The sequence below is a fragment of the Ranitomeya variabilis genome, chromosome 2, assembly GCF_051348905.1.
Source record: "Ranitomeya variabilis isolate aRanVar5 chromosome 2, aRanVar5.hap1, whole genome shotgun sequence".
In the NCBI taxonomy this organism is placed as follows: Eukaryota; Metazoa; Chordata; class Amphibia; order Anura; family Dendrobatidae; genus Ranitomeya; species Ranitomeya variabilis.
In genome coordinates, this window is record NC_135233.1 from 1,079,564,188 (window position 1) to 1,079,579,011 (window position 14,824).

Below are 14,824 nucleotides of genomic sequence, written 5' to 3' on the forward strand. Positions count from 1 at the left end.
TCTTTTCTTCATGTTTAGGACGTCACACACAGACACACAATGCAAAGATTGAGTCAAATTCTCTCTTTCTATCTGTGTCAGGACTCTGAACATTTTTTACCTTTTGTGCATTACTGCCCTTTTTCAAGATGGCGTCTTTGGTCTCATGTGCACTGTGTCTTACTGCTATAAAACTCCACCCCAGCCTTGAGTCTGTGCTAGAGTATTTTGCCTTGCATCCAGCTCCTGACCTCTGATTACTCCCTGGCTATACACCTGCTCCTGTGAACCTATGTGGTGATCCTGCTACTCTGCTCTGAGTTCCTGCTGCATACACAAGTTTCCAATAATCCTCCTTCATCTGCTGCTCATGTTGACTTCATCTGCATTTGCTGGACATGTAAGCTGCTTCTGCTCTGCAATAACCTGAGACTATTAACCAGGCCTCCCTGGTTGTGCTAAGATATTATTTGATCTGCCTTATAAGCATATCTATCTGTGTTTGGACTACCAAGGACTTATTCATGTCAAGTATCCTCAAGAATAATTGTGCTTCATAGACTTTCTGCTTGATTGCATTTCCCTCTGAAGTTTCCTATAGACTGCTAAGCTGCGTTTGTTATTTGCACCAAGGGTTGTGGACTTGAGTTTCTCTCTGCACCTGTTTGAATCGCCGTGTGATAATATAGACTTTACCACTCATATAACTGTGTCCTGTAGTTGTCTTGTTCCACGCAAAGAGTCTCCTGAGTTATCCCCTATAATTATTACAATCTGCTTCTTATTTGATTTCAGGTGTGATTTTCATATTGCTCACACCTGTAACTTTCCACAGGTGAGTTTGAAAGAGCATTATATGCTTGAAACAAACTAGCTTACCCACAATTTTGGAAATGTTGCAAAATTTTTATCCAGCCCATTGTTGGGGATTTGTGTAAATTTATATCCAACATTTTTTCCCTGTTTTTTTGTATTACTCCAATACACACAAAGGAAATAAACATGTAAAAATGTAATAGTTTTCTGGGAGAAATACTTCATTTTCTAGAACAATTTCAAGGGTGGCAACACTTTTGGCCATGACTGTATATACAGGTGCTTCTCAGAAAATTAGAATATCACCAAAAAGTTAATTTATTTCAGTTCTTCAAAACAAAAACAGAGTGATCTAGTTCAAATGTTTATTTCTGTTAATGCTGATGATTATGGCTTTTAGCCAATGAAAATACAAAAGTCATTATCTCAGTAAATTAGCTTGAAAAAATGATTTTAAAATCTGAAATGTTGGCCTACTGAAACGTAAGTTCATTAAATGCATTCAATACTTGGTCAGGCTCCTTTTGCTTCAATTACTGCATCAATGCGGTGTGGCATGGAGGTGATCAGCCTGTGGCACTGCTGAGGTGTTATGGAAGCCCAGGTTGCTTTGATAGCAGCCTTCAGCTCGTCTGCATTGTTAGGTCTAGTGTTATTCATCATCCCCTTGACAATGCCTCATAAATTCTCTATGGAGTTAAGGTCAGGCGAGTGTGCTGGCCAGTATGGCACAGTGATACTGTTGTTTTTAAACTAGATATTGGTACTCTTGGCAGTGTATACAGGTGCCTAGTCCTGATGGAGAATTACATTTCCATCTCAAAAAAGCTTGTCGACAGAGGGAAGCATGAAGTGCTCTAAAATTTTCCTGGTGGATGGCTGCGCTGACTTTGGTCTTGAAAAAACAGAGTGGACCTACACCAGCTGATTACATGACTCCCCAAACCATCACTGATTTAGAAAACTTGACACTGGACCTGAAGCAGTTTGGATTTTGGTCACTCCACTCTTCCTTTAGACTCTGGGACCATTATTTCCAAAGGCGTTGTCTATTAGTCATCAGTGGCTTGACACAAGAAATGTGACACTTGTAGCCCATGTCCTGGATACGTCTGTGTGTGATGGCTCTTGAAACAATGACTCCAGCAGCAGTCCATTTCTTGTGAATCTCCCTCATATTTTTGAATAGTTCTTCTTAACAATCTTTTCAAGGATGCAGTTATTCCGGTTGCTTGTGCATCTTTTTCTATCACACTTTTTCCCTCCACTCAACTTTCCATTAATATGCTTGAATGCAGCACTCTATGAACAGCCAGGTTCTTTAGCAATGACATTTTGTGGCTTACCCACTTTGTTGTGTGTGTGTCAATGACTGCCTTCTTGACATCTATCATGTCAGCAGCCTTCCCCATGATTGTGGAGCCTACTGAAATAGACTAAGGGACCGTTTTAAATGTTTAGGAAGCCTTCATAGATGTTATCTGTTAATTATTCTAATTTACTGAGATAATGACTATTGGGTTTTCATTGGCTCTAAGCCATAATCATAAACATTAACAGAAAGAAACACTTGAAATACATCACTCTGTTTGTAATGACTCTATGAGTTTCACTTTTTGCATTGAAGAACTGAAATAAATTAACTTTTCGATTATATTCTAATTTTGTGAGAAGCTCCTCTATACTGTATATGACATGATGGACAAGCTGGTTTATTAGCCTTTGCAACGAAGAGATGCATATAACTATGGATATTTGTAGATTTATCTTGCTTAACCCCTTTACCCCCAAGGGTGGTTTGCATGTTAATTGTATTAGTAACCACATTATTCGATATATCAACATAGGGTTTTAGATGGCTGAGAGCTACAATATTCCTGATTGTAGGTGCTCTACGAAAAGTAACCTTAGGATTTCTGGGTAGAATTTTATTAAGAATAGGATCATTCAACAAAATATACCAGCTTTTTTTTGAGAATATCCCATATTTCTTTATGTTCTGAACTAAATTGCAATATAAAATTTAACATATATTTTTTATCAGATGGGGTTATACTTGTATTTTTTAATAGTGATTCTTAGCTTAAATTTACAGAATTATTAAATGCACGTTTCACTAAATTCGATGGATACTTCTGAGCTGAAAACCTGTTATTTAATAAAACCTCTTGTTCCCTAAAATCTTGATCTGTGGTACAACGTTTCCTAATTCTACGATATTGATTATTTGGAATATTATAAAGCCATTTTGAATAGTTTCCACTGTTAAAATGAATGTAGCTATTTTTTATCAACCTCCTTAAAACAAGTTTTACTGCAGATATAATCTTCCCTGATGAAAAGGGTACTATCGAGAAAATCAATACTATTCATATCATATAATGCAGAGAAGGATAACCCCCAATTATTATTATTAATATATTGAATAAAAGAATCAATATTATTCTCTGTAATATCCCAAATAAAAATCAAATCGACAATAAACCTTTTATAAAAAAATGATCCATTTGTTCCTTAATTCGTTTAAAATAAATATTTCCTAAAAAAAAACATAAGAAGATTTAGCAAAAGTTGATGCTACTTTAGAGCCCATTGCAGTCCCTTTTACCTGATGATAAAATTCTTTTTCAAACATAAAGTAATTATTTTTCAAATGAATTCCAAACATTTCATTAAAAAGTTTTTTTTTGTACTGTAGAGAGCCTGCTATCATGGGAAAGAAAATAATTAAAACATATTAGCCCAATGTCATGAGGAAAATTTAATTAACTTTTCAGTTAAATTAAGGTTCATTTTTTTTCTTTTTATTGTTATGCATGCTTGTACATAAATTGTTCCTGGAAAGTTTTTCAAATTGTTTCAGTACAATATCTCTAAAAACAGTAACATGGTGTCCCTTATCTTCAAGTGGATAAAAACTAGATTTTTACGGGTACATCTAGATGGAATAATTTGTTTGATTCTTTTGAATGCTCTTCTGATGTTCTATTCACAGGTTTGCTCTGTGAGTTAATTTCTTTCAATAAAAAATGCCTTTTTAAAGTCAGTTTTCTGACAAAAGTTTGGAGGTCTAAAAAAAGATCAAAATCTTTTGATTTATTTGAAGGGCAGAAGGATAAAACTTTTGATAAAAGTGATCTCTCACTATCTTTTATTTCATGATCCGATAAGTTAAAAATATTTTCCAAAGTTTCTGTAGCTATAGTATAAGATGTGTCAATCCCAATTATACAATTTCTATTCTCATGACATTTATTCCACTTCGGTGGTGTCAGACCCTCATTTTTTAAAATGGGAATATTCCTGGTTGGTTGTCCATCTGCTGGATTGGATGTAGTGAAAGACCTGTCAGTCCCTATTATACTATTTCTACTGTGATGAAATTGATGCCACTTTGGTAATGTCTGCCAATAATTTTTGAAAATGTGAACACTCCTGGATGGGTGTCCATCTGCTGGATTGGGTGTGGTGGAAGACCTGTTGGTCCCTATTGTACTATTTCTACTCTCGTGAAATTTATGCCACTTCTGTGGTGTAAAGCCCTCACTTTTTAAAATGTGAAAACTCCAAGTTGGGTGTCCATCTGTTGGATTGGGTATAGTAGAAGACCTGTCGGTCACTATTATACAATTTCTACTGTGGTGAAATTGAAGCCACTTTGGTAATGTCTGCCAATAATTTTTGGAAATGTGAACACTCCTGGTTGGTAGTGTTGAGCATTCAGATACTACAAATATCGGGTATCGGCCGATATTCGCTGTATTGGAATTCCGATACCGAGTTCCGATATTTTTGTGATATCGGAAATCGGAAACAGAAGTTCCTATAAGTTCCCAGGCATGTGCGGTGCGTATGGTTCCCAGGGTCTGGAGGAGAGGAGACTCTCCTTCAGGCCCTGGGATCCATATTCATGCTAAAAATAAAGAATAAAAATAAAAAATATGGATATACTCACCCCTCCGACGACCCTGGCTGTCAACGCTGCAAGCGTCTGCCTCCGTTCCTAAGAATGCAGTGAGGGTAGGACCTGCGATGATGTCATGGTCTTGTGATTGGTCGCGTGACCGCTCATGTGACCGCTCACGTGACCGCGACGTCATCGAAGGTCCTTCACTCTCTGCATTCTTAGGAACGGAGGCAGACGCTTGCAGCGTTGACAGCCAGGGTCGTCGGAGGGGTGAGTATATCCATATTTTTTATTTTTATTCTTTATTTTTTACATGAATATGGATCCCAGGGCCTGAAGGAGAGTCTCCTCTCCTTCAGACCCTGGGAACCATCAAGGATAGCTTCCGATATTTGTGTCCCATTGACTTGTATTGGTATCGGGTATCAGTATCGGCGATATCCGATATTTTTTTGATATCGGCCGATCCAATGCGATACCGATACTTTCAAATATCAGACGGTATCGCTCAACACTACTGGTTGGTTGTCCATCTGCTGGATTAGAAGTGGTGGAAGACCTGTTGGTCTATTATACTATTTCTACTCTCGTGAAATTGATGCCACTTCAGTGGTGTCAGGCAATCATTTTTTTTTAAATGTGAAAACTCCAGGTTGAGTGTCCATCTGTTGGATTGGGTGTAGTGGAAGATCTGTTATTAATTATTATACTATTTCTACTTTGGTGAAATTGATGCCATTTTGGTTATGTCTGCCAATAATTTTTGTAAATATGAACACTCCTGGTTGGGTATCCTTCATGCGTGTTGCCTGTAGCAATAGGCCTCTGAGACCAACAGGCCTCCACTTCCTTGGACTCAACTGCCCGTCTCACTATGCTTACATTTTTCTGACCTCATGCCTGGCTGATTGCTGTAGTGCCATGCTACAATTTGTACTGTGGGTGAATTAAGGCCACTTTCACTGTGTCTGTCCTTCATTTGATGTGTTTTGGCAGCATTTGGGGCAGTTATAAGGTGTTGTGCATGCATTTGTTTTTGCCTCCCATTGACATGAATGGCGTTTGGTTATGTTCGGCGAATATTTGACAAATTAATCAGCAAATATTGCAAATTCAACAATCGTAATCCGAAGCGAATATTGAAATATTCACTCATCTCTAATACCGATTCTTATGTGACGTAATAATGTCCGGTGAGATCCAGCGCCAACATCACAGGAATTGCACCACTGCAGAAGATGATCATAAGATGTTTTTATTTCACAGGGGAAATGTAGCATTTAAGAAGGAAACAGCTGAGTTTTGAACAACCTCTTTAACTTAACTTTTTTTAAATCTTTATTTCAGTCTTCATAGGGGACTTGGACCAGAAATAATTTTTTAAAAACTTTTTTTGATATTTGATTTAATTATTTCTAGCCCCCATAGGAAACTTGAGCTTGCAGTCATCGCACTGCTTGTAATATGTTCTGTAATACTACACTTTAACTGTATATGGTAAAAAGCACGGTCTCCTATGAACCCCTGTAGCTCAAGTAGAATTAGTTCATATTATGAGCATGGTGCAGGTTTGTCAACTATCCCAAAATTCCAAGGACTGTCCATAAAAATAGGACATTTTTTTAATAGATCTTAAAAAAAAAAAAAAAATAAGGCGTCCAAATTTTTTTGAGGCTGAAGAAACTTATACAGATTGCTTTTACTGTAGTTATCACTTTACTGTTTGCAGTGAATGCAGATATTGCTCTGATAACAGAATTATGGGCTGCAGACATGTATCACTTACCAAAATAATGATTGTTTATGGTTCTCCAACGGGTCCATATAAGAAGCATTGTCTGAGTTTTGGTAAGATGCCCAGAAAAATAAACAGTCAAGTTGTTAACCTTGTCATGGCGGACAAACTCGACTGCATTCTTGTAGACCATCTCCTAAGTTGAGCTGCAAAATTCTTAGGAGCATTTGGATGTGTTTACATGAATTCTTATTCCTTTGTTCTCTTAAAATTTTGGGGAGCAAAATGAACAAAAACAATAAAATACATTCATTTTTATAAACATTTATTATAAATAAAAAAAATTCAGAATGTAAAGTTCATTTAAATATTCACATTCAGTGAGATTCTCCACTTTTAATTATTTCTTTTTAACTTAATTTCAAGAACCCAACCATGCGGGACCTAAATACGTGGTTGTCCTGGTTTTAAGTGCAAGAAAATTATCTAAATGAAAAAAGCAGCAATCACATGATTGATGTACATTATGTCAACTCTTCTGGGCCTACAGGGATCACCAGAACACCAGCACTAGAACAGCAGGGAATTTAGCAGATGAGTAATGCTTATTTTTTTATTTTATAACATATTTTGCTCTTCCACTACTGTCTTTCAGATAACCACTTTGAATTTGTGTCTACTTGCAGCCACCACTAGAGGGAACAGTTTGTATACCTTTAGCTCCCTCTAGAGGCAGTTACAGACAGACAGAATTTTATCTTTTAACTCCATAGTTATGCTGGAGATTTGGAACTCTGCACCGAAAATCTTTTCTATCTGTACTCCCAGAAGAAGAAGAACACAACAGTCAGCCGCTCTCCAGCCTAAAATAACAAATAACAAAGAGCAACAAATTCTAATTATATTCATGGCATATGCAAACTAGCATGTCTCATGTTAGCAGTGACAATGTGTAGTCTATCTGCGAGATGTTGCACATATTTCAAAGGGTTTGGGGGCGTTCGTAGCCCCCAGTGCAGGGGTGAGGTCCAGTTTGGCTCCAGGTAAGGGCTGGAATGTGAAATGTTGTAGTAATGTTGTAAAGAATAGGAACAGCTCCATTTTAGCCAAGGTTTCCCCAGCACAGCTTCGTTTACCTGCGAGGAAGAAGAGAAGATGGTCGATGACTTGAGATCACAACAGGACAAAAGTAACATTTTATAAATTGGTTTTCGGCTTCGAAGCTTAAATCTGCTGTGATTGATACTTTTTATTTTAAGATCTGTTACTTTGCTTCTACTTGGAAGCCCAAATAGGTTCTTCTCATGTAATTAAAGATACAATTATTTGCACCAATTGATATCATCCACCTTTCAATAACATCTCACCAAAATTCCTGAAATTCCATATTCTGCATGTATACAAGTGAATTGTAACTGAACATCATTAAATGTTCATGCATGTTATAATTTTGTGCCACATTTTATGTTAGAGTAGAAGTGGCCTCCAGGGTCATTGTGTCCAACCCTCCCGCTCAATGCAGGAGTCACTAAACCATCTCAGACAGATGTCTGTCCAGCCTCTGTTTGAAAACTTCCATTGCAGGAGAACTCACCACTTTTCGTGGCAGTCTGTTACTGGTCATGTTGCATTTGTGCCTGCGGGAAGGGGTTCAGGAAGGATCTCTTTCCATCATGTGATGACTAAGGCAGAAGGGAACTAGAGTGGCCTCTGACCAGTAGCACCAATTTAAGGTCATGCTCACAAGTTCAACATTTGGTCAGTATTTTATTTGTAAGCCAAAATCAGGAGTGGATGAAAAATTCAGGAGTGGTGACCTTTTTTTCTATTATACTTTCCCTCTGATTGTTCCACTCCTGGTTTTGGCTTACAAATACTGATGTAAAATACAGACTAAATATAGAAAGTGTGAACATGGCCTAAATGTCCTTCTCTCAACCCTAGTCTCTGACTGCATCTTACAGCCGGGCCCTGACATCTATAGGACCCTGCTGTATCAGGAGTTTTGAATATATTACTTAGAGAATAAGGCCACATTCCCACTTTCAGCATTTGGTCAGCCGCATGTGCTTTGATAAAAATGAGTCATCCATAGATGTCCTCATCACAATGTGTCATTAACAGATGTACTCAACGTGTTAGCCGCAGATGTACCCCATAAAGAGTTTGTCTCAATCTTCAATCTTTAGGATTGTCGGTGGGAGAGTGGAACTCTGATTGACAGCTTAGACCATCATCAAGGTTGCCCTACTGACCTGAAAATTGTGCTCTCCCATGCCACAAGGAGATTTCTCCTGCAGGATCAGAGGAGCTCAAGGGCACTAATTATTGTATGTGTTGGTGTATTTACTTGTAGGAGTCTAGTTCCTCCATGATTATCATTAATTAGGCAGCTCTTTCTTTGTTATTTTAATTGCACTTTAGAGAAATGTGATTTTGTTTTAGTGTTATCAAAAGAATGACCATCACTTCCAAACAAGAACACAAATGTGAACAGGTGCAAGCTAAGAGAGCCACACTCTGTATAACTGACAAATGAAAGCTCTACTCTGAGCCGCTGTAGAATGTGAACATTGAATATCTGAAAATGGAATTGCATTACTGCTGTAGAAAACCAGTTAGAAAATGAAGGTACTTAGAAAAGACATTCATGTGAGACCAACAGCCAGCGACAAATTGCAACCCTGTTGGGTCCCTAACCTAACAAGATGCCTTTTCCGGGCCAAAAGCCTGCAATTATATGGGCAGGTAAATAGAGCTTTTTTTGTTACAATGATTGTTTTGCATCACTAGCTTACCATAGCTGTGACTATCTGGTCACGTGAGCCTTGATCCAAGACACCCCCTTCTATAATAGGCAGCTCACTGTCTACGGACTTTGTCTATACAGAGCCTGGAGAGAGCAGAGGAAGCTCTGTTTTATTTGAAATCTAAACACTCTGATTGTATGAGAGCGGCTGCACCCAGTAATTTAAGTGATACAACATTGGATTCTGCTTATCTTTGTCTACATCAGGCTGCTCTCAGATGAAATAGTAAAAACATGCTAACAGATTCCCTTTAACCCCTTCCCGACTTCCGCCATACTAGTACTGCTCTGCAAGAACTGCACTTCTGCCTTTAGCAGTACTAGTATGGCAGCACGATCACTGCGGCCTCACGCTGGGTGCCGCGGTGATCGAGTGCGAGTGTCAGCTGTATGTGACAGCTGACACCCCGCAGCAACGTCCATGATCAGGCATTTAACCCCTCTGATGCCACTGTCAGTACTGACAGCGGCATAGAGAACAATCGCGCAGGGACAGGGGCTCCCTGTGCTCTCCCACCGGAACAATGCGATGCGATCACGTTGTTCCTGAGGTCTCCATTGGGGACCCCTGGCTCCAAGTTGGCCGCGTGGTCCTTCCGGGTCCTGCAGTGAGGTGTCTTGCAAGCGCCTGCTAAGAGCAGGCGCCGGCAAGCCTACTACACTGCCTGTCAGATCAGCAATCTGACTTTATATAGTGATGTCCCAACCTGGGACAATGTAATAAAGTTAAAAAAAATATATGATGTGCAAAAATATATTTAAAAAAATCACCAAATAAATAAATAAATGTTTTACCAATAAATTAATTTATTTATGTAAATAATAACAAAAAAAAATAAAAGTACACATATTTGGTATCGCCGCGTCTGTAACGACCCGACCTATAAAACTGTCCCACTCGTTAACCCCTTTAGTGAACACCATTAAAAAAATAAAAACAAGGCAAAAAAAATGCTTTATCATACCGCCGAACAAAAAGTGGAATAACACGCGATCAAAAAGACGGATATAAATAACCATGGTACCGCTGAAAATGTCATCTTGTCCCACAAAAAAATGAGCCACCACACAGCATCATCAGCAATAAAATAAAAAAGTTATAGCTTAATTATTTTTTCTATAAAATAGTTTTTATTGTATAAAAGCGCCAAAACATAAAAAAATGATGTAAATGAGGTATCGAACTGACCCGAAGAATAAAACTGCTTTATCAATTTTACCAAATGCGGAACGGTATAAACGCCCCCCCCCCCCCCAAAAGAAATTCACAAAAATCGGAATAAAAAGTGATTTAAAAATGTCATGTGCCCGAAAATGGTACCAATAAAAACGTCAACTTGTCCCGCAAAAAAAAGACCTCACATAACTATGTGGGCCAAAATATAGAAAAATTATAGCTCTCAAAATGTGGTGATACAAAAACTATTTTTTGAAATAAAAAGTCTTTTAGTGAGTGACAGCAGCCAAGCATAAAAATCTGCTACAGAAACCCGCTATAAATAGTAAATCAAACCCCCCTTATCAACCTCTCAGGCAAAAATAATAAAAATGTGTGTTAGGTGTTGAGCTCCCACAGCTGCACAGGAGGAATGTAGTGGAGTCTGCTCATCAGAGACATCGATCCCAGCGTCTGGCTCAAGCTGATACTGTGTGTCTGGTTACAGCTGCTGCTCCAGGTTCAGCCTTTGTAACCAGCACTGATCAGCGGCAGGCAGACGTTCCAGGGACTAAGTCCTGCTTTTCATCTACTGAGCATGCCCGTGAGATGACCTCTCATTGGAGGTCGGAGGTCACATGCTCAGGTCCTGTAGCAGCTCTGATTGGACCACAAGGAAGGTTCCGGAAGGCTACACCTATAAAATGCTCGCATGGCCGCTCGGCCATGCGCTAGTATAGAATTGTACTCGTGTGTGTGTAGATGTGTGACCGAATCTGGTGAAAACTCCCTAGCGTTGTTGCATGTTCTTGGGTGAGTGAGCTATCTAGCGGCAGACTGTGCCATCCAGCTCTAGGCACGAGCATCCTGCGCCTTTCTGCAGCGACCGCCAGTGCGGCGTCGTGCACTACTAGTGCGCTTTCCTGGCCCTAGTTAGGGTGGCTAGTGGATTACAGTTGGGCTTAGGGTTTGGATTACATTTATGATTGGGATTAGGGTTAGGGTTGGAATTAGGGTTGGGGTGTGTCAGGGTTAGGGATGTGGTTAGGGTTATGGTTAGGGTTGTGATTAGGTTTACTGGTGTGTTGGGGTTAGGGTTGTGGTTAAGGTTGGGATTAGGGTTAGGGGTGTGTTGGGGTTAGGGTTACAGTTTGAATTGGAGGGTTTCCACTGTTTAGGCACAACATGACATAGCGTTCGATCTCAATTCCAGCCAATTCTGCATCTTCCCTTCCAAGCTCTGCCATGAGCCCAAACGGTGGTTTACCCCACTGACCATAATAGCTAACACTGTACAGGAGAGAGACGACCTCACTGACCATAAGAGCTTTCACTCTACAGGAGAGAGGACCTCACTGACCATAAGAGCTTACACTCCACAGGAGAGAGAGGACCCCGCTGACCATAAGAGCTTACACTCTACAGGCGAGAGTGGACCCCGCTGATTATAAGAGCTTACCCTCTATAGAAGAGAGAGGACCCCACTGACCATAAGAGCTTACACTCCACAGGAGAGAGAGGACCCCGCTGACCATAAGAGCTTACACTCTACAGGAGAGAGAGGACCCCACTGATTATAAGAGCTTACACTCTATAGAAGAGAGAGGACCCCACTGACCATAAGAGCTTACACTCTACAGGAGAGAGTGGACCCCGCTGATTATAAGAGCTTACACTCTATAGAAGAGAGAGGACCCCACTGACCATAAGAGCTTACACTCTCCGGTAGAGAGAGAGGACCCTGTTGATCATAAGAGCTTACACTCTACAGGAAAGAGAGGATCCCACTGACCATAAGAGCTTACACTCTACAGGAGAGAAAGGACCCATTGTAAAAGCTTATATTCTACATTAAAGGACCCCGGTGACCAAAAGATCTTGCACTCCATAGAAGAAAGAGACTTATCCAGTGACTTTGAAAATTAAACATAATTCTACCGTACAAATTGTGCTCTTCTGGAAACCGCTGGTCTGTGATAGCACAGATACTGACCATCAATGTACAAGGTATGATAATCCTTAAGATGACATTTTAGGGAGATCAGTGCAGCCACATAAAAAGACTTTAGCCCGCTCTCCTAAATTTCACCAATTTGGGAATTGGTGACTGGTGAGTTTTTTTCTTTTAATTGTGAACCGCAAATCGAATTGCAAAGTAAAAAGAATTTCTTAAAATTTGTGGTTTCACGCAAATTTGAACAAACTCGATCCTCTGCAGAAAGATCGGCTCATCTCTATTGCAACACAGATTAGCTCCAGTAAGATGATGTCATCTGGACTTCCATGACATAAACCTTTATAAGGAAAAAATGATTTATTACAAATATTACCTATTGAGAACGGGGTGAAGGCCTCATTCTTTTTGAAATTTCCTTTAGAGTCCAGAAAATGTTCTGGATAAAATTCCTCTGGTTTCTCAAAGTAAGCTTTATCTCTCAGCATGGAATGTATCAGTGGGAAAATAAAAGTGCCCTGGAGGAACACAAACAGTTATGAGGTATAAATCATGAAGGAAAAAAATATATTATATAAAAATCAGTGCATTGAACAAAAACATATAACAGATAACAATTGTTCTTCACATCAGGACTGCAATTATAAATATAATATCCAAATCTAGAACTGTTTATAAGCTTAAGGTCTTTGAGTCTTTAATGTGATCTGTCAGCTCTACTGTGTGGTGTAGTATATAGAGGATCTGTCCTGTGTGGCATAGTATATAGAGGATCTGTCGGCTCTCCTGTGTGGTGTAGTATATAGAGGATCTGTCAGCTCTCCTGTGTGGTGTAGTATATAGAGGATCTATCAGCTCTCCTGTGTGGTGTAGTATATAGAGGATGTGTCGGCTCTCCTGTGTGGTGTAGTATATAGAGGATCTGTCACCTCTCCTCTGTGGTATAGTTTATAAAGGATCTGTCAGCTCTCCTATGTGGTGTAGTACATAGGGGATCTGTCAGATCTTCTTTGTCATGTAGTATATAGAGGATCTGTCAGCTCTCCTGTGTAGTGTAGTATATAGAGGATCTGTCAGCTCTTCTATGTGGTGTAGTATATAGAGGATCTGTCAGCTCTCCTGTGTGGTGCAGTAGATAGATCTGTCAGCTCTCCTGTGTGGTGTAGTATATAGAGGATCTGTCAGCTCTCCTGTGTGATATAGTATATAGAGGATCTGTCAGCTCTCCTGTGTAGTGTAGTATATAGAGGATCTGTCAGCTCTCCTGTGTGGTGTAGTATATAGAGTATATGTCAGCTCTCCTGTGTGGTGCAGTAGATAGATCTGTCAGCACTCCTGTGTGGTGTAGCATATAGAGGATCTGTCTCCTCTCCTGTGTGGTGTAGTATATAGAGGATCTGTCAGCTCTCCTGCATGGTGTGGTATATAGAATATCTGTCAGCTCTCCTGTGTTTTAAAGTAGTATATAGAGGATCTGTCAGATCTCCTGTGTGGTGTAGTATGTGAAGGATCTGTCAGCTCTCCTGTGTTTTGAAGTAGTATATAGGGTTGAGCGAAACGGGTCGGCCATTTTCAGAAGTCGCCGACTTTTGGCAAAGTCGGGTTTCATGAAACCCGACCCGACGCCTGTGTGTTGTCGGCCATGAGGTCGGCGATCTTCTGAATCTGGTGTCTGAGTTCCGATACTGAGTTCCGATATGTTTGCGATATCGGGAATCGGTATCGGAATCCATATTTAAGTGTTAAATAAAGAATCAAAATAAAAAATATTGATATACTCACCCTCGGACGCGCCCTGTTACTAACCGGCAGGCTTCCTTCCTAAGAATGAGCGCGTGAATGACCTGCGGTGACGTCGTGGTCACGCGACCAATCACAAGTCGCAACGTCATCTAAGGTCCTTCACGCGCTCATTCTTAGGAAGGAAGGCTGCCGGAAAGAAGCAGGGCGCGTCCGAGGGTGAGTATATACCTAATAGGAATATACTCACCCTCGGACGCGCCCTGCTTCTTTCCGGCAGCCTTCCTTCCTAAGAAGGAGCGCGTGAAGGACCTTAGATGATGTCGCGGCTTGTCCATGTGACCGCTCGCGACCAATCACAAGCTGCGACGTCACCGCAGGTCATTCACGCGCTCATTCTTAGGAAGGAAGCCTGTCGGTTAGTACCAGGGCGCGTCCGAGGGTGAGTATATCAATATTTTTTATTTTGATTCTTTATTTTACACAATAATATGGATCCCAGGGCCTGAAGGAGAGTTTCCTCTCCTTCAGACCCTGGGAACCATAGTATCCCATTGCACTGCATTGGGTTTCGTGTTTTGTCCGACCCCGACTTTTTTATAGGATCGGCCGATTTCACTCGACCCGTCTTTTGAGAAAATCGGGTTTCGTGAAACCCGACCCGATCCTATAAAAATAAAAGTTGCTCAACCCTAGTAGTAAATAGATGATCTGTCAGCTCTCCTGTG

At 40.2% G+C, this 14,824-nt stretch overlaps 1 protein-coding gene across 3 annotated transcripts in view; it reads right to left on the reverse strand.

Moving 5' to 3' along the window:
- Positions 1 to 14,824, reverse strand: part of LOC143808719 (cytochrome P450 2C14-like) — a 564,240-nt gene that overhangs the window by 110,833 nt on the left and 438,583 nt on the right. Inside the window, exons 9-10 of one of the 3 annotated variants that reach the window (XM_077291653.1) lie at positions 12,733 to 12,874; positions 5,943 to 7,573 (exon numbers count right to left, since the gene is read on the reverse strand). The exons of 1 other annotated variant lie outside the window; for it this stretch is intronic. In XM_077291653.1, coding sequence (XP_077147768.1) covers positions 7,395 to 7,573; positions 12,733 to 12,874 — 321 coding nt within the window. In that variant the 3' untranslated portion in view covers positions 5,943 to 7,394. Of the gene's footprint in view, positions 1 to 5,942; positions 7,574 to 12,732; positions 12,875 to 14,824 lie in introns of those variants that run through there. One more of the 3 variants, XM_077291654.1, reaches the window with a different exon arrangement.